The 23,385-nt window shown below is 38.7% G+C and overlaps 1 protein-coding gene across 2 annotated transcripts in view; it reads left to right on the top strand.

Moving 5' to 3' along the window:
- Nucleotides 1-16,675, top strand: part of LOC311077432 (NACHT, LRR and PYD domains-containing protein 1 homolog) — a 146,277-nt gene extending 129,602 nt beyond the window's left edge. For both annotated transcript variants that reach the window (XM_084105885.1, XM_084105886.1), the window contains 5 exons: nt 100-146; nt 227-788; nt 5,851-6,764; nt 15,369-15,644; nt 15,811-16,675. In XM_084105885.1, the coding sequence (XP_083962011.1) occupies nt 100-146; nt 227-788; nt 5,851-6,764; nt 15,369-15,644; nt 15,811-15,851 (1,840 nt within the window). In that variant the 3' untranslated portion in view covers nt 15,852-16,675. The remainder of the gene's footprint in view (nt 1-99; nt 147-226; nt 789-5,850; nt 6,765-15,368; nt 15,645-15,810) is intronic.
- Nucleotides 16,676-23,385: the final 6,710 nt, after the last annotated feature.

Here is a 23,385-nt window from a genome sequence, read left to right as displayed (position 1 = left end):
ATGAACACACACACACACACTCACTCACTCACTCACTCACACACACACTTTCTTGTGTTTCCTCTAGAAATGAGTGTGAATCATGTGTGTGTTTTATAGTGTGGATCATTGTGGAGAGTTCAGCATGACAGCAGGATTACACAAATGTAGGTCTACACACACAATCATTTAGTGATTTATTGATGATTTGTGTAATTTAGTGAAATGTTTCTCTTCTTGTGTTCAGATGCCTGTGATCTCACACTGGATCCAAACACAGCACACACTCGTCTCATTCTGTCTGATGAGAACAGGACAGTGACGTGTGTGTCTGAGGATCAGCCGTATCCTGATCATCCAGAGAGATTTTATGTGTGGTCTCAGGTTCTGTGTGGAGAGAGTCTGACTGGACGCTGTTACTGGGAGGCTGAATGGAGCGGATCTGCTGGTATATCAGTGACATATAAAGGAATCAGCAGGAAAGGAGGGAGTGACTGTATGTTTGGATTCAATGACAAATCCTGGAGTCTGTACTGTACTGATAACAGATTCTCTGTCTGTCACAATAAGAACTACACTGTTATTCCTGTCCGCTCATCCCTTAAGAGAACAGGAGTGTATGTGGACGTGTCGGCCGGCACTCTGTCCTTCTACAGCATCTCTGACACACACACACTCACACACTTACACACACTCAACACCACATTCACTGAACCCCTCTATGCTGGATTTGGGGTTGACTCCTCAGTGTCTCTGTGTGACATTAAACAGCGTCCTGAGAGAAACAACAGTGATACACACACAACCGGGTGAGTGAAATATACTGTGTCTGAGTGAAGGATTTTTCCAGACTGAATAATAGTTCAATCCTCTGTTCTTCATACATCACTAAACACTAGAGATGCACCATATTGGGTTTTTGCTGATACACCATATGCTGATATTTTACAACATGTTTTGGCCAGTGCCAATAAATACATATTTTCCTTTGTTTTGAAACAACACAGAGTCTCTCCTGTTCAGAGACTATAAACAAATTATTCTTCATTTTAGTTAGTTTAGAGCTAAATCTATTTTTTCCTTCAGTTTCAGAGTTGTGAGGTCTCTGTGAATAGGGCTTAAGACTGATTTACTGGTATTTCTCAAAAGCTCCTGATCACACACACTCTCTAAACTGTAATTTGCTATTAATTTTCTGTAATTTTCTAGCTGTAGTGTGATCTTCTTTTCTATCAATATTCCTGCAGATGAGGAATAAGATAAGATAAGATAAGAAAAACTTTATTGTCTGTCACAAGTGACAGAAATTTGAACTTTGACAAGGCAGGCTCAGATAACATAAAAACACATACAAAAAGAAAACATAAATACACTCAAAACAATTTAGCCACATTAGCTGTACAGACATGTGAAAAATGCAAAAATATGATGTATTCTATATATGATTGTTCAGTGTAGTAATGGCCGTGGGAGTAAAAGATTTTTTGTATATGATTTTCCTTGCAAGTGGGACTCTGTAGCCTCAACCTGATGGCAATAACTGAAAGGATTGGTTAAGGGGGTGGGTGGGATCCTGTGTGATTGTAGTGGCTTTCCTCAATACTGACCGGGTGTGAAGTTCTGTTAGGGGAGTTTGAGGGGAGCCTATTATCTTACTGGCTTGATTTATTATTCATGCAAGTTTGGATTTGTACTTGACGGTGAGGGCATTATACCAGGCTGAGATATTGAAAGTGAGTATGGATTCAATGAGTGACCTGTAGACCCTAATTAAAATATCCTTGCTCACACTAAAATCTCTAAGTTTCCTCAGCAGGTGTAAGCACTGCTGGGCTTTCTTATACACAGTGTCTGTGTGCTGTGAGAAAGACAGAGATGTGTCCATCTCTGTTCTAAGGTATTTGAACATTGGCTTTCAACTGGCTGACCGTTGATGCTAAGGGGTTGAAACATTTGCTGTGTATTCTTGGTTTCCCTACTCTGACAGCACAGCTCCTTGGTTTTATCGATGTTGAGCTCCAGGGAAATTTCTTGGAATGTTGTGACCAGATTATTAACTGTCTGGTGGTAAACAGACAGTGCCTTAGTATCAGACAAGTGGGCTACTAAGGCCATCATCAGCATACTTAAAAAGAAACATTCCATCCCTGTTGCAGGATATATTGTTTGTGTAAACAGAGAAAAGAACAGGAGATAAAACACATCCTTGGGGAGCCCAGTATTTAAAAGCTGTTTCCTAGAATTAAAACCGTTCACACGCACCTGTTGTGGTCTGTCCTGTAAAAAGTTCTTAATCCATAAAATCAGTGTTGGGTGGACCTGAAGCTCGACTAGATGTTGCAGAAGTGTGTATATGTGTACAGTATTAAAAGCAGAGGAAAAGTCCATAAATAAAATCCTTGTGTGAGTGTGTAATGAGTCCAGCTGTCTGGTCACAGTGTCCAAGAGAGTGGACGATGATGGTTGATTCTTTCCACTGGTGAGGAACACAGCTTGAATCCAGGAGGCTCTGAAAGAGCTGGGTGAAAACCCCACTTAGCTGGGTAGAGCAGTCTTTATGCACTCTGCCTCTGAGCCTGTCAGGGCCAGGGGCTTTGTGTGGGTTCACTCTGCTTAGGACAGATGCCACTATTTTCTCATCTATGATGAGAGCCTGGTTGGATAGACTGGGGCTGGGGGGATTCCAGCTGGCTGATGTGCTACAGTTGTCGAACCTGCTGAAGAAGTTGTTTAACTGCTCTGCAAAGGAGGCAGGATCTTGACAGTTAATCACTGCAGGTTTAGGTGTCCTCCCCATCATGGTGTTTAACCCCTGCCATGCCATCCTCACATTCCCAGAGGTTAATTTTTGTTCTACTTTGTCCTTGTAGTGAATTTTTGCCATCTTAGCCTTCCTTCTAAATTCTTTCTGTAGCTCCCTCACCTGGAGTGTGTCACCTTCTAAAAAAGGCTTTTTTTAAAACCAGACAGATTTTCATGTCCTTGGTGACCCACTGCTTGCTATTTGGATGTATTGTTATTTGTTTAGTTGGAGTTACCACGTCCTCACAGAATAAGATTTAAGAGGTTATTACATCAGTCAGTAAATTAAAATCATTCCCGCAATCCTCAAAAAACAAACCCCAATCAGTCAACTCAAAACATCCTCTCAGTTCTTCTGAAGTCTCTTCGTTCCAAACATTGATTATTTTTTTTAGGTGGTGCTCCCCTTTTAATTTGTGACCTGTACTTTGGCAACAACAGAATAACCTTGTGGTCAGAACGACCAATAGGAGGACGAGGTTTTGATATATACGCATCTGGGGCCCTATTTTAACGATCTGAAACGCAAGTATCAAACGCGAAACGCAAGTAACTTTGTGGGTGGGTCTTGGGCGCTGTTGCTATTATACCGACGGGAAAAATTACTCTTGCACCTGACGCAAATCTAAAATGGGTTGGTCTGAAGTAGCTTCATTATTCATAGGTGTGGTTTGGGCGTAAAGTGAAATAAACCTTATCAGAGTGACATCTCACATTCCCTCAAGAGCAGGCACACTTGTTCTATAGCAGTTTGCTATTATAACGGCGGATTTGCCAGGCGCACGCCAGGAGCGGTTCACAGCCGAGGAGACCGACGTTCTCATCAGGGCCGTAAAACACAGAGAAGAGACATTGGGGATGGGAGAAACCCACTCAAATTAACTTCGGTTAAACGGGCGTATGATAATTTGGGTAAATGTGTAAGCTAGATTTATGCTTTTATAATAAACTGTCTGTCTATCTATCTATCTATCTATCTATTGTAATAATGTATGATTTGCAAAAATGGAAACTGATGCTTCTGTGTAGATGAGAGAATCAAAGTGTATGCGCGTTGTGCACACGCTACATGATTATGGCCAAGCATGCGCCCTTAAAATAGCATTTGAATAACATGCGCAACGCGCCACTGACATTAGACTAGGTTTTTCCTGGTCAGTGGCGGAATTGTTTTCTAAAACCTGCAGAATAGCATCAGGGAATTCCGTTTCCGCCAGAACACGCCTCCTCTTTGCGCTGCATCGCCCCCGGGAGCGCAAATGTATTTCGTAGTTTACCGACGTGCGTCTGTGGAGGGAAAAGTCTACTGTGCGCAGGTGCAAAATAGGAATGATACATGCGACGGTGTACAAAGTCAATTGCGCTGGGTGCAAGATAGGGCCCCTGGAATGTTGCCATAGCACAAGTCCACTCTGTTGTGCATTCTAGTGGGGACTGTAACATATTGCTCCAGGTTAGGTAGATGTGTGGTGACGTCGCATTTGTTAAAATCCCCCAGCAGAAATACTGGTTGTTCGCCAGATTGGTTGACAGCCCTATTGTAACTGTCTGTTATATGTTCAGCAGCAAGTGTGAAATCCGGTCCTGGTACATATGCTAAAATCACAGTGATCTGGGAGAATTCTCGGGGTAAATAGTGCGGTCTGAAAGACACAGTCATTATTTCGAAGTGCTTGCAACATTCAGTCTCTCTCACAGTGAAGTTGGTTGCCCACTTGTTGTTGACAGCTATACAGAGCCCGTCAGCGTATGATGTTAAAGCCATCCAGATCAAAATCCACGTCCTCAGAAAGCCATGTTGAAACCCAAACTTGTTTGCCTGTAGTCTGAATCCGACCTCACGAGTGTGGACAGCTCGTCAGCCTTGTTCCGTAATGATCGTACGTTTGACAGGGTGATGGCAGGTAGTGGTAATCGGCTACCTCTTCTCCTCATTCTGTTGCGAATACCTCCTCTAGACCCTCGTTTCCTTTGATTCGCCTCCGTTTGCTGCCACGTATTAACTCCGGAGGGATCTGTGTTGTGGAAAGGGATACCTGTGATGGCTCGAAGTCAAGCCGGCTCGGCTCAAACAGATGGTCCCACGTTTAGACGAGCCTGCCTGGGTTGGCGGCAAATGGAGTATCTGGTCCTAAGAAAAGTCTGTTTACACGACATAGACTCACAATCGCAAGCCAGATGTACGCTAAATTCAGCACTGTTGTTATTGACATTTTGTCAAACTTGAAAACACACACTCTAGAACACAACACAACGTGGAATAACAGAAAAACAAAGAGCCTGACCGCGTCGGGAGTCGCGTTGACGTACAGCGCCCTCACATGTGACACAAGACAGAAATAATATTACTTGATCTATTCCAGCACTCCCTCAATTACAATCAAGCACAATTAACTGTAGACAGTTGTGTTGTAAGCAGTAAAACAGTCCAGTTCTTTATAGTCAAACTCATTTATTATGTTTGATAATGAACATTTCTGTCCACCCCAGACTGCTGATGGTCTTTATCTGTCCACCTCTGTGAAAATGTCCACAGTTAAAAACACTGATTTATAGAAGACTTGACACATTATTCAGCTTGAGCTTATTGATGGAGAATATAGAGTTCATGTTGGCTAGTTAGACATAAACATAACTGGACAATTATGTGTGAATTAAACTCTCATTATAGTATATATGTGTTTGTTATATTAGATTGTTTGTTATTAGTGAGTGGCATCACAGGTGTCAGTCGCAGCATTATATACTAGCTTTATATTTTCTCTCTGACAAACTGCCTGTCAAATAGTTTTTATAGTAAACTGTTTGTATGTTGTTGGTTTTGAATTGTTGGTAATACTTTACAATAAGGTCCCATTAGTTAACATTCGTTAATGCATTAACTGTATTTGTTAACGTTAGTTAGTCAACTGTTCATTGTTAGTTCATGTTAGTTCAGGTCCATTAAATAATATTGACAGATACAACTTTTGATGTTAATAATGTATTAATAAACATTGAAAATAGCATTAAATGAGATTAATAAAAGCAGCTGACTCTTTGCTTCTGCCTTCTTCTGGTTCTTCACAGGTTCTCTCAGCCCAAACCTTCTGGGCTCGATATTCACCCGCTGCTGAACTGTCAGTCTTGTGTCCATATAGCTGATTCTGATCAGTGGCTTCAGATTGAGCCGTCGGCCTGTACAGATGAAGGAGGGTCAAAGTTCAGGGTCAGCACTGACCCAGGCCGTTACGAGTGTGTCAGGACCAGAATGCGATGGGTCTGTGACTGTGTCGTCACCCTTCAGTACCGTACCGTAGACGGACTCTTCCTCAACGCAGAGCTGGAGAGGCTGCAGTGCAACCGGATCGGTCCAGTGATTGACGTGACGGTGATCTCAGGGAAACTGGAGGAAGTTCATCTGCCCCATTACGCCTGTTTAGGAGAGTCTGACCCCTCTCTCAAAGATGCTGTGAAAGTCCTCACCGTAAAAGACGAGGGAATAACCACAGAACCTGTGCAGTTGACCCGATTCCATGCTAAGATTGTCCAACCATCCTTCTCTATTACAACTTTAATTATAAGTTGGATAATGGGATGGTACGAACACTGCGATCTTCTTTTCTACATGCGTTCTAAAGATCCTCTCATTCTACATCTCTACTTATTTCCAGTTGATGATCGTGCAGAAGAAAAAGTTGAGAAGAAAGAAAAGTCAAGTTACCCAATAGAGCATCCCAGACCTGACAGGCCATTTCGGATGAAAACGCCACACATTCTTGATGTTCCTGGTGCCTCCACTATCAGTCCTGAAGAAGGGATCACACTCAGAAGAGAAACTCCTCCAAACTTCTTCAAGGTCAACACAAGTCTGGAGAATGATCTTCGAATGACTCTTATCAGAGAAGAGGATCAGAAGACTGTCTGGACTACAACGATTAAGAAAAATGAACTTAATCAGATTCGTCCTAAGAGAGACGAGCCGCGTCTGAATAGTGAGGAAGGTAAATCACAATTTTTTTTGCTAACCATTGGCCAGATCTCATTCAGGGGGTTAAAATTGTTGGGATCATTGCAGATTAACTGTGTCAGGAGAAACTAATACATGAGGAAAAATATTCAGAAATCACACATGACAGTTTAGCCAGTCAGGAGAGCATGAGAAAGATCTGTGATATTATACTGTAACGCTGAGGTTGAAGCAGAGGCAGAATCCATATTCACATGCAGCATACTTTATTAAATAAACTCAAAACTTCAGATGCAGACATAGACTCAGGACCAAGACTCGGGAACAGAACAACATACAAAGTCAAGAACCCACAAACACTGACACAAGACACAGGGTTTAAGTACAGAGGCAAACAAGATAACAAGGGGCTGTGGTTAACCAGAAACACCTGGGGAGACTAATAGGCATTAAACATAATGGGGAACTGCTAAACATGGGACAAGACAGGAGAACACAGACATGAATCATGACACATACGTATGTATAGTGACACTGTGAAACCTAAATTAATCTCAATTCTTCAGAAAGAGGAGCTTTACATTGTAGAACATATTTACGATGCGAAACGATGAGCTCAAGGCGAATATTACGGTGACCGGGAGGGGACATGTTCGGTTTACTTTTTTTTGTCGTGGCCACAACATATAAACTCGTGGGAACGTGATATTAAGTCGTGGGAACGTCATAATATCTCGTGGGAACGTCATATTAAGTCGTGGCCACGAGATCATTTTGTTGAGGTAACGACATCATGTCGTGGCCACGCGATGCAAAGTCGTGGCCTCGAGATCATATGTTGAGGGAACGATATATTTTTCTCGTGGCCACGACTTCATATTTTGAGAGAACGACATCTATTTGTCGTGGCCACGAGTTGAGGGAGCCACAGCGGCCAATACTGTAACCGTACCATAGCGACTGGGCTACAGCAGAGATGGAGATGACAGAAGAAATAACATTTTACTTTAAATTAGGAATGTCATATAAAGATATAGTGCGGTCTTTGGCATTAAGACATGGGTACGTTATAAGTGAAAGACACATGAAGCGCATTGTCGCACGCAGTGTTGGGGTAGTTACTCAAAAAAAGGAATTAGTTACTAGTTACTAGTTACTTCTGTAAATTGTAATGAGATTACTTTACTAGTTACTGCATTTGAAAAGTAACTTCACTACTTATTACTTTACTTTCCCATTTCTTAATTTACCCTGTAGATACGGACAAACATCATAGCCCTATCATCACTTAGCCTGTCCAAATAGTGTTTATAAATGTAGCCTATACAAAATGGCATGTAAAACCATATGAAAGAATAATATCCATGTCTGCACAAAGAAATATGCCTCACTGTAAAATCCACAAACAACAGGATAAAGGACAAATGTCTGCGGTGGTAGACACATAATCAGGGCTGGACTGGGACAAAACAAAAAAAAAACGGCATTTTGGCCATAATAATAATAGCACACTAATATACATATATTGTAAAACAAATGCACTGAAAAATAAAGGAAACTTTCATAATTAGTTTTGTACTAATTTCTATACTTGAAAGAGATATAAGCACATAATCTTTTATTTTGACGGAAAACATGGTTTACAAACGCGTCTCATTAAATTTATAGTAAATTACGGTAATCGTCAACTATGCAGATGTGGAAATAATGTGTTACTGGGTAATGGGTTCCTACACTCATGACATTCCATACACAAAAGATAAATATATTTGAAATATATTTTCAGAGTATATTTTAGAATATATGCAAATATTTCAAATTGGCCCAATAAATATATTTCACACTTAACATCATATATTTTAGTTGTATTTCAGAATATATTTCAATGTATTTGGAATATATGCCACATATATTTTGACACTTTTGGGGATCCATACAGAAAAAAAGTACATTGAAATATATTCTGAAATATAACAAAAATATATGATGTTAAGTGTGAAATATATTTATTGGGCCAATTTCAAATATTTGCATATATTCCAAAATATACTCTGAAAATATATTTCAAATATATTTATCTTTTGTGTATGGGATAGCCTAAGTGTTTTGAAAGTAACTGTTAGTTCTGCTTACCGCAGGCTCTACACTTTCTCATCTCTGTCTCTGTCCTGATCCTCCTCACTATCCTCATCATCAGCCACAGGAGCTGATGAAGGTCATGCTGCTGCAGAAAACATTTTGACACATTTTACAGCGTCTGCTTGAAGGGCCTGTGTCTATTTTTCACGCTATTTCTCTGCACATTCCTTGCGTTTCTTCTCCATCTCTCAGACTATTTTGACAGATACACACTGACACACGTGCACGCTCGATCAAAGCCCAAAGGGGGAGGTGTTTAAAGATGTGATTGGACCAGCCCAGTGTCAATCAAGAAAAGATCCAATGGGCCACGGTGTTTCATGGACCGGTCAGCTATCAGGAAAAAAAAACTGACACAGACTTTTTTAACTAATGCATTACACCGGCACGCACTTACTTAACCCAGCGCCACCAATTAAGCAAAACGAATGGGCCGCCGATGTACGAGTTTTATGGTCCGTTAAGAAGAAGAAGAAAAAAGAAGAGATGTCGACCCAAAAGGCACGTCCGCCCACTGGGAATCTCCCGGTAGTCCCGATGGCCAGTACTTGCTGCCTGGGCATACAAAGTGCATTTCACGCGAATATTTTTGTCCTTTCGAGCAATAAACTGAAAGTGATGTGAATATTGCCACTGGCCGAACCCCCCTGTCTCCGTCTCCATTTCCCGCTCCCCTTCGCACCAGCAGCTACGTCACTCAAATCGATCTCTATGACAACGGTGCACGCGCGCACACACACGTACACAGACAGACATGCACGCAGCACAAACAGATCAGAGCTTTACACGCAGGCAAAAATGGCTTGGGTAATGCAGGAAAGCGCGTTCCTATAGTCTAGTAAAGTAGTGTAGTTACCGATATTTTTAGTGTAATGCGTTACTTTATTTCGTTACCCAAAAAAGTAATATCGTTACTGTAATTCGTTACTTTGTAACTCGTTACCCCCAACACTGGTCGCACGCATATTTAGGGACCGTCTCAAAATTACATGCCACATTGGCATAAACGTTTCTAACTTCAATAGCATTTGAAGACAATGACTTACAGTTATAAAACCAACTGTACATTGTTCACCCAGGTCTCAAGTATGATCCACACCTTTTAGATTTTTTATAGTTATGACAATAAACTGCTAAATCTTTCAAGATATTAATTTCTAATAACACTGCAAAGAATTCTCATAAATATTTTATATATTTAAGTAGTTTTTTTGCAATGCAAAGTAAACTCTCTGCAGGTAAAGTGATTTTGTATCATGATGTAATTATATTTTCTTACTTATTGGTGAATTGCCATTGTAAAATCCAACAGTTGTTCTAACTAACACTTTTTAGTTAACTTTACTTAGTCTCTTAAATGTCGGTCTAGTGTGAACTTGCCGCGCTAGCAACTCTCTCCGCGGAAGCTTTGCGTTTAAAGAACTAATAAAATATTTCAACTCAGATCAATATTTTGTGTCTAATTATTTACTTATGTGGCAAGTAGCCGTGTAATAAGCGTGATAATGTACATCCAGCCGGTTGTTATCTCAGAATAAACCCCGACAGGGTGATGAGGACCCCGACGCGAAGTGGATCAGTATCGCTTACTTAACTTTATCTCTCCTTGTAAGGGTTTCTTGTGGTGGCCCAGCAGTGATCATCACAATGAAATTTTAACAACACACCGGAAATGAGCCACAACACAATGAAATCAGCACAACACAACTACATATATATATTAGTGCTGTCAAAATTAGCGTGTTAAAGGAATAGTTTAACAAAAAATGAAAATTACCTTGAAGCCATCCGAGGTGTATAAGAAATACACCTTTCAGACGAACACAATCAGAGTTATATTATAAAATGTCCTGACTCTTCCAAGCTTTATAATGGGAGTGAATGGCTGTTTGTCCATCAAAGCGCATCCATTCATGATAAAAGAGCTCGATGTGGCTCCGGGGGTTAATAAAGGCTTAACGAAGTAAATCGATGTGTTTGTGTAAGAAAAATATCTATATTTAAAACATTATAGACTACAATATCTAGCTTCCGGCAGATGACTTACGCCACGAGTAACACTTGAACTTAACGCACAACGTAATGATGAACGCTGTTGTCCAGCCCTGTTTGTTTGAACTAGTTTCAGCTTGAGCTAGTTATTTAAGTTGATAAAGTTTTAAAAACAGATATTTTTCTACCATTAACGCATCGCTTCATTCCAGAAGGCCTATTAACATTGAGCATCGAGCACTTTTATCATGGATGGATGTGCTTTGATGGACTTTCAAAGACATACATCCATTCACTACCATTATAAAGCTTGGAAGAGCCAGGACAGTTTTTAAATAAGTCTGTTTGTATTTGTCTGAAAGAAGAATGTCATATACACCTAGGATGGCTTCAGTAAATCATGGGCAAATTTTCATTTTTGGATGAACTATCCCCAAAATGCCAGTTTTGTCGACTATTCTCATAAGAGCAGTCTTAAAATGAGTTAAATGATGTCTTAAATGAACTTAAAGAGTTGTGAGAAAATGAGATGTGTGTCAGATCTGTGTCATGTTTGGCAGCGGCAGATCACAGTAGCCTAATAAACCAGTTGCTGTGATGTCTGTCATTAATGATAATCAAAGAACAAAAGTAACAGAGGAAAAAATATATATACCTTATGTACAGTCTTTTTTTAACCAAGCGGTGTTCGAGTTGAATGAGCAGAGGGTTTTAATGCAGGGTCTAATGATCTAACGAAATCTAAATTTTGATGTCCAATATATTTTTATGAACCTTTGAAGTTTCTATGAAGCAATACATTATCATGGACTAACGAAATCCATATTTTTAATAGTTTTTACCATACCAATGTTTTTTTTGGACCCTTGAACTTGACATTTTATTATTATGATTAGAACATGCACACATTATTACTGTTGAATTCCTTTCACAACGCTCTTTCTCGTGGCCACGTAAATTATGCTTTATAGCTCAAATTTGGGCTTCGTACTAGAGGTAATGGTTTAACAATATTAATTATTCTAAACCGCTTTTACTGTACCAGGCTTTAAAATGACACTTTCAATTTGCTTAGCTATATAAATGATTTGGCTAATGTTTTTTTTTAAGGGTTCTACAGTAAATATGCAAAATTTGGATTTCATTAGACCATCATTACCTCTGGTATAAATTCCTTAACTTTAACGCACCCTCTATAGTGGCCCGAGAAAGGGAGCATTTCCATTGCGTTGTTTACATTTTAGTTGTGTTGTGCACTACTGGGCCACCATAGTCTCTACTAGGGCTGCAGCAAATAATTATTTTGATAATCAATTATTATACACAAATTTATTAAGCTATGTTGCCATACAATCCATTAGCATCTGCTCTGGTGAGTCTTGTTTTGTGTGAAATATGACGGGATTAGGGATGAATGTAAACAGTGTGCCGCTTTGGCGCATTCCACACAAATTTACGTTTTTTCATAATTAATGTAATCAATTACGTCGACACATCATTCTTCTGAGTAGTTTAGTAACTTAATTTACTAATTTGATTCCTTTTTGTAGGGAGGCGGTAAAACTTCAGCTTGTGTATTGTTGTAAAATGGATATTACAATTAATGTGCTATGGCAAGTTCATAGGAGGAGCTAAAATATATCTACATTACTATATGTGACCCTGCCTGTGAAAACCCAGCTAAAGTCATTTTTTTGTGATTCAGTGTTTTTTACATCATCCTACACAATGTAAAGTACATTCTGTGAAAATATAACCTTGATATCTTTCAAATTGACTGAGTAAGGCCATGTCAAAGATTTGCTAAAATTCGGCCTCAGAAAATCATATTTTTGAGAAATTCCAATTTAAAGATAAGTTATTTGTTAAAACTGCAACACATTTGATCCATAGTTATCCTGCATATGTGACTTATAACACTTTAAAGCTGAAATTCTCCCCTTTTTAGTGATATATGACACATCAGTGGAAAAATTCTTAAAGTTTTGTAAAACAGATCTATTTATTATGATGTGCATGTCCAAAAAGCTAAAAGCATAAAAACATTGAAACGAATGGGGGTACCACAAGAGCTTGATCATAGCAACAATTACCATGTCAATTCAGTGGAATGATTTGTATAACTTTATTAGTAAAATGTAATATCAGTGAAATGTCAATAATATATAAATTAAATAACATAACATTTCTCATTCTCTGAAATTATCATTCTCTTACTGGCCCACGGTGTAACATTGAGTAAATCTGGAGTAGAAAATAAATAAATAAATAAAATTTCAAGGGATAGTTTACCCAAAAACTACAATTCTGTCATCATTTACTCACCCTGATGTTGTTCCAAACTTGTATGAGTTTCTTTCTTCTGCTGAACAAAAAATAAGATATTTTAAAGAATGTTTGTAACCAGACAGTTGACAGCACCCATTGACTTCCATAGGTGCCGCCAACTGTCTGGTTACCAACATTCTTTAAAATATCTTATTTTTTGTTAAACAGAAGCAAGAAACTTATACAGGATTGGAATAACATGAGGGTGAGTATGAGTATGAGTAAATCATTTTTGGGTGAACTATCCCTTTAACAGGTCAGTCTCAAACTTTGTACACATTCTAAAATTGTCTAGATGCAAAATAAAATCCTGAGTGACAGCAACTCTCCCTCCTTGAAAAATAAAGAACACTTTTCCCCATTGAAATACTTGCAGTTGCAAGAGAAACTGATTTTCAGTTTCACATCTGGACTTCCAGCATTCGAAGCAAATTCTTCTTGCTGGTGTTCCCTCTTCATGTTCGCCAGACAAATAGCTTGGGGTTCAATCACCAAAACTGGCTTGTCCTCCTCATCATGTTGGTCACTGCCTGAAAAAGCAAGATCATTTTTTTTTCAATTCAAAGCAAGATACCTAAAGACATGATTGTGTAACATGCAAGAATGGGAAGTGGGTTTAATTCCACATTTAAAATGGATAATGAAGCATTTTATATGAAAATATCAGAAAATATTTTTTTAGTTTAGTCAGACTGGATCTGATTAATTAAGGGGAGGGCATAGGAACAAGAAACAGCCTATAGGTGGTAAGCAGACTTCAATTCAGAGTGTAATGAAACAAATAAACATCATGCCATGAACGTAATTAATTTAAACTGACTAAATCCCAATCAACAAATGTAATAAACATTTAAATCCACTATTTTTGCATCACAGATATGTGTTAGCATTACATTGGCTGGACACTGACAGTATACATTTACATATTTAGCATAAAATAAAATAATAACAAAAACTTACCGTCAAATTCCTCGTCAGTTTCATCAAAGAAGTGTCCTGTTCATCATCACAATCATCCTCCAGAAAATAATCCGCAATAAAACCGGTTAAATCATAATTTGGGGCAATTCCACCGAGATTAATATCAAGCAAGCAGCTATTTTCCGTTCCTGCTCATACTTCGGTGTCGCCGGCGAAGCCATGGATGTCAAAACAACGCATTAACGTTACCATCATCCAGCAAATAACACGTAGCAGGCCAAAAATGTCCTTAAAATAAGTTTAATATTATTGGCAGAATACTAAGCTACAAAACAAATAAGCAGTTCTTAAAATATTGGCTATGACAAGAAAAAAATCACCACAGACATCTAAACGCGGCTTAAATCTCTCTCTTTTTTTTTTCATTGTGTTGACCTGATTACCGGAGCTCGCGGATTGATATTAAAGTCTGTTTTTACTCTTTCTAATAGAAAATACACAGAAAAGAAGTTCCTGAACCGATTGATATACGAATCAGCAGTGTTGTTGCGCGAAATAAACCCAGAGACGACTGAAATCAATGTTTAGGAAGCCCACGTCCGTTTTTGTTTTGTTTTTTGCGCAAAAGTATAACGTAGTGTCAATAAAATCATTAATTTCAGTATTTATCATGTTATAAATGAAAATGTAAGTATTGCATCTCAAAACCATTGGTATAATCTATCATTTACAGCAATAAACACACATGGACAATTTTTGTCATTTTTATGGCTATGACTAATTTGACGCTCGTTAACTCATAATTCGATTCTGCGACTTTAGCCGGGGTTTCACAGGCGGGGTCACATATATCTACTATATTAATAAATACAGATTTTTCTGTAAAGTATAGCAGATTTATACAACTCCAGTGACTATCTCTGTCTTTGCTTCATTAATATACTCACACAATAATTTTACAACATTTACCTCAAATAATTAATTTAGATCATGTAAATGTGTTATTCAGTCCTTCCATTGCAACATATAACGTTTTTGCACCTCTGACTACTAATTGTACTATACTCGTAAAAACCTTTATATTTAATCTTGTTTCCTGCTTTGTGTGTGACTCGCTGAAAAATCACTGACTGTTCGACAAGAGTTTGGATGAGATGCCTCTAAGAGACGAGACCTGATCTAACCCTAACATTTGAATACTTCGAATCATCTGTTTAGAGTGAAAAATACTGAAGATCTTTTTCTTTTTGTCCTGCAGAAGTGAATCAGCGAAGGAATATGGCGTCTGTTAAAGAGCTGCTTGAGAACTCACTGAGGGATCTTGTAAAAGATGACCTGAAGCGCTTTCAGTGGTACTTGATGAATTATGAGCATATTTCAAAGTCTGAAATGCAGAACGCAGATGTCTTTGACACAGTGGACACGATGGTGGCACGTTTAGGACCAGAAGAAGCTGTGAAGAGCACAGTGAACATCCTGAGGAAGATGAACCAGAATAATCTGGCTAAAGAGTTGGAGAACAAACACAAGGAAGGTAATGTTTAAAGATTACATTTAAATGTTTTCTTTCATTGTAAGGAGTGACTGTTTAGTGCTGTGATGGATTCAATGTGAAAAATGAAGTCATTGTTAAACTCAAATGTTTCTCTTTGCTCAGCTGATGTGTTTGTGTAATCTGATGTTTCATCTTTCTCTCACAGCTCGGACTGAGGGCAACATGAAGGCTTCTTCCACTTGCTGATTCAAAACAGATCAAATAATGATCAGTCTGTACCTGGAAATACATATTTATCCCATAATTATATGAAAGTATTGAACTTAAAGGGATGGTTCGGAGTAAAATCAGCCTAGGGTCCTTTGCACCATGACCTCGAGCCAAACACCCCCCAGAAGCCTTTTCTCCCTTGGTTGAACATTATTAAAGTTAGAGCTTATTTAGAGATATCAGCCGAATGGCTTAGTGCAGGCGCTAATGGATCCTATGATGTATCTGGCAAATTACCCCACTAATAATGCACAGAATGGTACCAAACTTCTACAGTAGTACAAATAGGTTCTGTACTCAGAAAACGAGGCATTGGAAAGTTTGTAAGTACATCAGGAGTTTATTTAAATAACACTTGCCTGACGGCTAATGCTACTGCTAACCCGGACGTCGACATCACTTCAGTCACAGAAGTGGAAATATTCTGAATGATAGACACTGAATAATGTGCTGTAAAGTAAGACTGTCATGAGTTAATGGACCGTTTCCCCCCCCTTTTTTATTTTGAACTCAAATACAGGGAAGGTAAAACAAGTTTAATGTTAAAGTAAATGTGTAGCAAGATTTATATTTGTCTGACTGTATTTCATACTTGTTGGTGAATTGTTTATGTACATTTTTATAAATGTTTTTCATAAACTATGAAATGTTGAATGTTCTTAAAAAACATAGTTGTGGCAAATAGAATCCAGCTCTTCTTTTCATGTGATTATATTCTTCTGCAAACACACAAAGTTTGGTGAACTGCAATGAGGAACATTTAATATTTTCTTTATCTAATAAAAGCTCTTTTTTTCTCACTTTATTTTGTTGTGTCATAATTTAACATTTGGATATTTTGGATATTTCACTGCATGGAAATATTCTTAATGAATAGACATTCTGAATAATGTGCTGTAAAGTAAGACTGGCAGGGGAAAATTTTATTTATTTATTTTAAACCCAAATTCTCCAGTGACAACATACTATTCCCCTAATGGTGGGTAAGTTGAGCCACTTCTGTGTCACTAACTCTATTTATGTGTCCTTATGATCCTTTCCTTTATTTGTCCTGATAGAAGACAGCTGAAATATGATGTGTTGTATAATAATGCTGAAGCACAGATATTTGGCAGTGAAGAATATGTTCTCTGAGCTTCATGTCCTCTACAACAGTCTCAGCCTTCCTCCAACGTCAGGACACCTGAACGAAGCTTGACAGAATCTGTCCGATTAAACATTATTCAGCTGGAGTGTCTAAATCACTTCAACAAAGAGCAGAAAAGAAGTGTCCAGTGATGCTCTTCCCATGAAAGCAGCTGAGCGTTCTGATGCTGTAGAAGCAGAATGTGAGACTCGTCACGTAGAGCTGGAATATTTCTTCTCATGTTGCTCCATCAAGTCATGGTTTAGTCTGTAGTTGCAGCACAGTTTGTGTCTCCAGGAGCTTTTGTTCTGCTTTTGCACACGTTTCTCCTCCAGCGGCTCCTGGAAAACATCCACAGCACTGCAAGTGTTTGTCAGCGCAGGTTTTTATCTATTTATTAAAATGATCATCTGTAAAGATGCCTAACTTTAAAGTCTGGACTACAACAAAGCTTGTGCTCTTATTGCTTTGGAGAAAAGATGCTGTTCATTTCACACATTTGACCGCTGTGTTGTGATGAACACAATGATCTGTCATGAGCTTCAGCATCAACTCTAGAGAAATGTGTCCAGTAGAGGAACATCTGTGACTGTTGTAGTTGAGAGAGTTGTTGGCATCATTGAGCTGATAGGAAAGAAACACACAGGACACATGAACTCTAGAGAGAGCGTAAGTCAGACGGGCCGCAGATGAAAGATCGATCAGACCGTTGAATCTCCAGATGGGCTCTTTTAAAATCAGTATTTGACATTGACAGCACATTCACAACGCCACACTGAGAGCTCAAGCCCGTCGCAGTGAGAATAGTGTGTGTGTTTATTCTGATCATTACACTAATCTGAAGACAGAGCAGAAAGACGGCTTTCTGAATGTTAATAAACGCATTGATCTCCTTCATTTGTGTAACTATGGCGACTGACAGTCTCGTTTATATAATTACACACTGTGTAGAGCTCTTATTATAGCATTGATCTTTACATTAGTTTCTGTTTTTACATTATTTTCAGATTAATTTCAGTGTTTGGAGATTAACTCTAGACAACTAGAGTTATTGAGGAAATGTTTAGCACTTTATAGCAGGTTTTTGCAGGTCTTTTATGTGTCCTCTATTGAAGCGTAATAAACCAACAGTTGGAGAGTCTTTGTCCTATTCGACGTGTGCGGATCCTTTTCCTACTTTAGGACTTTTCTGGGCTGGATTTACGCACCCAGTGAAGGTTTGTGATGTTGGACTGTAAATACATTTGGCTCTACACCAGTTTCTTCATCACTGTATTTCAGTGAACATTTATTTGGAGTAAGGAGAATGATTGATGTGAACTGATGACAGTATGAATGATCATGAATGTGACGAGAGATCAGCAGAATGAAACACACAGACGATCTCCTGATAGTGTGCTTTATTTCTCCACACACTGTCTGACACTAAATGAATTGTGCAGATCAGCGCCGGTACACACACTCACAGTATCGCTGTTAAACACAGATGATCACGGTGTAATTCCAGTCTTTCAGGAGCTTCAGAGCTCAATCTGCTGCCTTCATCACCACAACATCTTCTTCTGAAATGATGGTGTTTTATCCTTTATTAGATCTCCACGAGCACAACAGCTTTATATGACAGGAGCGACACACACACACACACACACACACACACACACACACACACACACCAGCCTCTGTGCCTCAGCTCACACTGAAATATCTCTATCATGAACATGACAAAGTCAAGATCATATTTGTGTGTGTTTATAATCAAAGACACACAGAAGGTGTTCAGGGTCAATATGACAGACTGAAGTGTGTGAAATATTTCTGATGGTAACGAATCCTCCTCAGATTAGACAGAATCATCTGGAAGGAAGACATCAGATATCAGTGAGTGTTTGTTTCAATCTCAACAAGCTTTGCTTCTCAGTAGAGACTGTACACTCTTAAAAATGATGGGTTAAAAATAACCCAATTATAACCCAACTGCTGGATCAATATTGCACCAGACCAACAGTAGTTATTTTGACCCAGCAAGATGGGTTGGTCATATTTAACCCAACAGATGAGTTAAATATTCTAACCAAATGCTGGGTCAAACTAATTACAATTATGGGTTGATTTAACTACATATTAGTTATATAGTGTACCCAAATGCTGGGTCAAATTAATTACAATTATGGGTTGATTTAACTACATATTAGTTATATAGTGTACCCAAATGCTGGGTCAAATTAATTACAATTATGGGTTGATTTAACTACATATTATGCTGGGTAAAATGAACCCATATGCTAGATTAAGTCTAACACATTACAGTACAATTTAGAAAATAAATTGCAATTGACTACCCATTTAAAACTGTTAAACTACAAACCTAGAACAGAATACATGCGAGATTTAGGCATATATTATGCAATAAACACTTAAACAATACAAAAACAAAACAACAATGGAATCTTTGAAAATTTTTATTACATTATTATTATTATTTTATTACATTTTATTATTATTAATATTATTATTATTATTTCTACATCGACAATATACTGGAACTAGTGCAGTTCCTAACAATATACTTGAACTGGTGCAGTTCACTCAAGTTGGAACACATCCAGAGCAAAACAACAATTGATCAGGCCAACACTCGACAGGCCAACACTCAGCAGCTCTATATTGAACAAATTAAAATTCCTAAAAGCTGCTATTAAGCTACTTGCAAGCAAGTATTCTAGTTTTGAAAAATGTAACTATTTTTGACTCCCCTCCTGGAATTTCATAGATTTCATTTTGCACGAATTTCCACACATGCTCGCATTGTTTTGGGTAGTCAACGTCAAAGACAAAAAATGCCTTAAAACAGACATCAATGGCCTGAAGCAGTGTTTCTTGCTCCAGGGCCTGTCCAGATATTATTACAAATGTCTGAGATGCACTCCGGTCATTACCCAGCATCAGGACGTGGGGGTATGGCTTGGACGCCTTAGCCTCATGGAGGTACTCGACCATGTTTATTCCAGGCTAAAAAAGAAAATACAAGAGAGTGAGATATACAAGAGTGCAAGTAAGGACCAAATGTCTACCGACAACTATAGTAAAAAAATGTAACTGTAATAGTCTACATTTCATTGCATAACGAAATATTCCAAACTAGGGGTGTAACGGTTCACAAAATTCACGGTTCGGTTCAATACACTTGTGTCACGGTTCGGTACGTTTTCCATACGGCAAAAATAAATAAATGCCAGAGAAATTTCCTTGAATTAATTTTTAATTTTTTTTATTAGGCTATTATTTTATTTAATGAAACTAACATCAAGTATGATTTTTTTTTTTTTTTTTTTGTTGCTTTTTTTACTGAGCAATAAATGGAGCTATACTTGACTCTTCTTATGAGCATATAAAACAAAACAGCTCCTTGGACAAAATGAAATGTAATATTGTAGTAGTAGGCTAGTTATAAACAAAGGTTTATTTTAGTTCAGATTAACATTTGAGGGCAGCAATTGTATTCATAATGTCAAAATAAAACCGACGTAATGTTACTTGAAAGCATTATAGCCCACTATTCCTGACAAACTTCCATACCTTGCAGTTAGTGTTACTACAGTAAATCCATGGTGAATGTTGCTGATCTGTGGACACCGGCCAGTTCATTCATGGCACGATGTTTCTTCCTGGTTTCCACGTCAGCGCTATTTGATCCGTTAATAACAGAGAAATGTGCATGTTTCTCACTAGATCTCGCAGCGATGTTATTACTTCAGTGGCGAATTCAAATGCTTTCTTTACTGGTCTGGATCTCTTAGCGCTGTGTGGTGTTCGCGCATAGGTCAAAAATTCCCGCTTCACAGGTCAAAACTGATAAACGGTCCACACAAACACAATAAGAGTAGCTCAATTTCATTCCTTACATTGCATTTGCCAGTTGATGTGGTCACGCCAGCCTCTATGAGCGCGCTTGCCACCCGCGACGCGTCTTCATGTGAAATAACGAAATTTTGGTCGGCAGAAAAAATGGTCCAACGAACCGTTCAGTACGTAATGCGTACCGAAAACCGAACCGAATGCCTCATACCGAACGGTTCGATACGAAAACGCGTATCGTTACACCCCTATTCCAAACCTTTTTTGATCAAGTGTTAGAGCATATAGCTCACATTACAGAAAATAAATTAAGGATTCAGACCTCAAATGACTTAAAAAGCCATAAATTGATTGATGATCTATCATTTAAATAAACATTCTCAGAAAATGCGTGCAGCTCAACTTTTGTGTCAACTTTCTGATAAATATGTTAATTTCTGAAATCAATACTTAGTCGGTGCCTGTTTTAGAACAAATTACTGCATCAGTGCGGTGTGGTACAGAGGTAATCAGTGGCACTGCTGAGGTGTTCTAGAAGCCCAGGATGCTTTGATACTGACCAACTTAGTTCAGCAAGTTCTAAGCTTGTAGAACAGCTATTTTCCAAATACTGTCTGGCTATATTTGAGGCCTGTCCCCAAAAGTATACTAAAACCTGAATATGCATGTGTGCGTGCAGTCTTGAGCTCAGATATGTTGATAAAATGAATAAAGTTTCCTCTTCAGAAACTTGTGCTTCGAGGACTCACAGCCTTATGATCGATGAAGGCCAAGCTGCATTCACGATTGGTGTAGCGTACCACTTTCACACCGCGGCCAGGCCGGCCAACTTTGTATGTTGTAGGGGGGAGTAATCCTGGCAGCTGCCTCAGGGCGAGTTCCCCAACGCCATCTGTAGGAAGACATAGGTGTCAATACGATGTGAAATAGCATACCTTTGATTTCACAATACCCGCAATTTCATCGCATATATATCCCACATATTCCATAGCATTCCCTGCATTTTCAATCTCAACAAGCTTTGATTCTCAGTAGAGACTGTAGTTTCAGACTCGGCCTTATTTAGTCTTTCTTGGATTATGAGGCATTAGTGTTTTTCATTCTCTCAGTTATTAATGGTGTCTGTGCTGCTCTTTATTTCAGTGCATGGAGACAAAACCGTTAAACGTCGATCACTCCGCGCTCGCAAAGGGAGTCTGACAGGAGCTTTTCTGAGGGAAACTTTATCACTAACTCTGTGCTTTTACTTCACCACAACTGACTTTCATGACGTTATGAACATATGTGAGAGCAATGCCATCATTTTTAGGTGTAGAAGTGGATAATAAAGTTCTGGTAATGTGTCGATTACTGAGATTTAGGGTGCTTTCACACTAGCACTGTTGGTGCGCACCCGGGTTCGAATGACGTCAGAGTTTGGTTCGTTTGGATGATGTGAACGCCGTCTCCCGAACTTGGGTGCGATTCACAAGAACGCTGGATCAATAGCCGCGTTTCCACTGTCGGGCCAGTGCGAGCCAGGGCTTTAAACGGGCCGTGCCAGGCTAATAGCCTCGGGCCAATATCACCGGGCCTGCGTTTCCACTGTCGGGCCAGAAGCTCCACAGCGCTTCACTAAAACACGCCCGTAACACGCCTCTCTGGAACAACGTCACACTAACCCATCATTTCACCAACAAATGGAAGTTTTATCAAAAAACTAATCAGAAATCACTGGAAACAGCGTTGAAAACATGATAAAAGCGGCCGTTTGCTGGCATTTTTGTTGTTTACTTGAATATTTAAAACCCAAGCATCGATGTTTTGCCACAGGTTTACAATAAAAAGTGATACACTGATCATAATGAATTAATTTATGTCAAAATTGCACATTAGTCACTCAGAAATAAATTACCGTTAGGTCTATTTCACAAAAGAGGAGGTATAGGACACACTTACTTTTTCAGTCGCGTCTGTTTCTGTTTATCTGTTACAGGACATATTTACATCACATTTAGAAAGAATGATCATTTCTACAAATATATGCCACCAAAAATACGACCTGAGGAGCTTTAGCAGTCTCTCGACTCCCATAACGTACAGATATTTTCAGTCAGAGAAACAGAGGAAGCTCCCGGAAAAAAAGTTGCTTTATTTTATGATAGTCCGGTATAGACGAGACGTAGGCTACTGACAGATAAAATAAAAACATGATTGTGATAGCCTTTATGATTGGTCTGATTTCTTCAAGCGTTCACTATGTTTTTTTACTATGCTATTCTTCAAGCGTTTACTATGGTAATAGTTAGCGCGCATAGTCTTTTGCCTCACAAACAGAAGGCATTCAAACATGAACGCGAGTTAAATTATTTTAAAAGTCTTTAACAAACCTTCACAGACTCACAGTAAACGCATGGATCGACTTAACCAGTTTCATTTTAGATGTTTTACTATCTTGATGCAGAACGCTGACATTGCTGTAAAGAGGGAGATTGCTCTAAAGAGTCTAGGGTATTGTGTCTAGCTCCATATTGTTGATGACTGAGTCTA

Source organism: Abramis brama (genome assembly GCF_963993115.1).
Source record: "Abramis brama genome assembly, chromosome: 2".
In the NCBI taxonomy this organism is placed as follows: domain Eukaryota; kingdom Metazoa; phylum Chordata; class Actinopteri; order Cypriniformes; family Leuciscidae; genus Abramis; species Abramis brama.
This window is presented reverse-complemented; position numbering and strand designations above follow the sequence as displayed.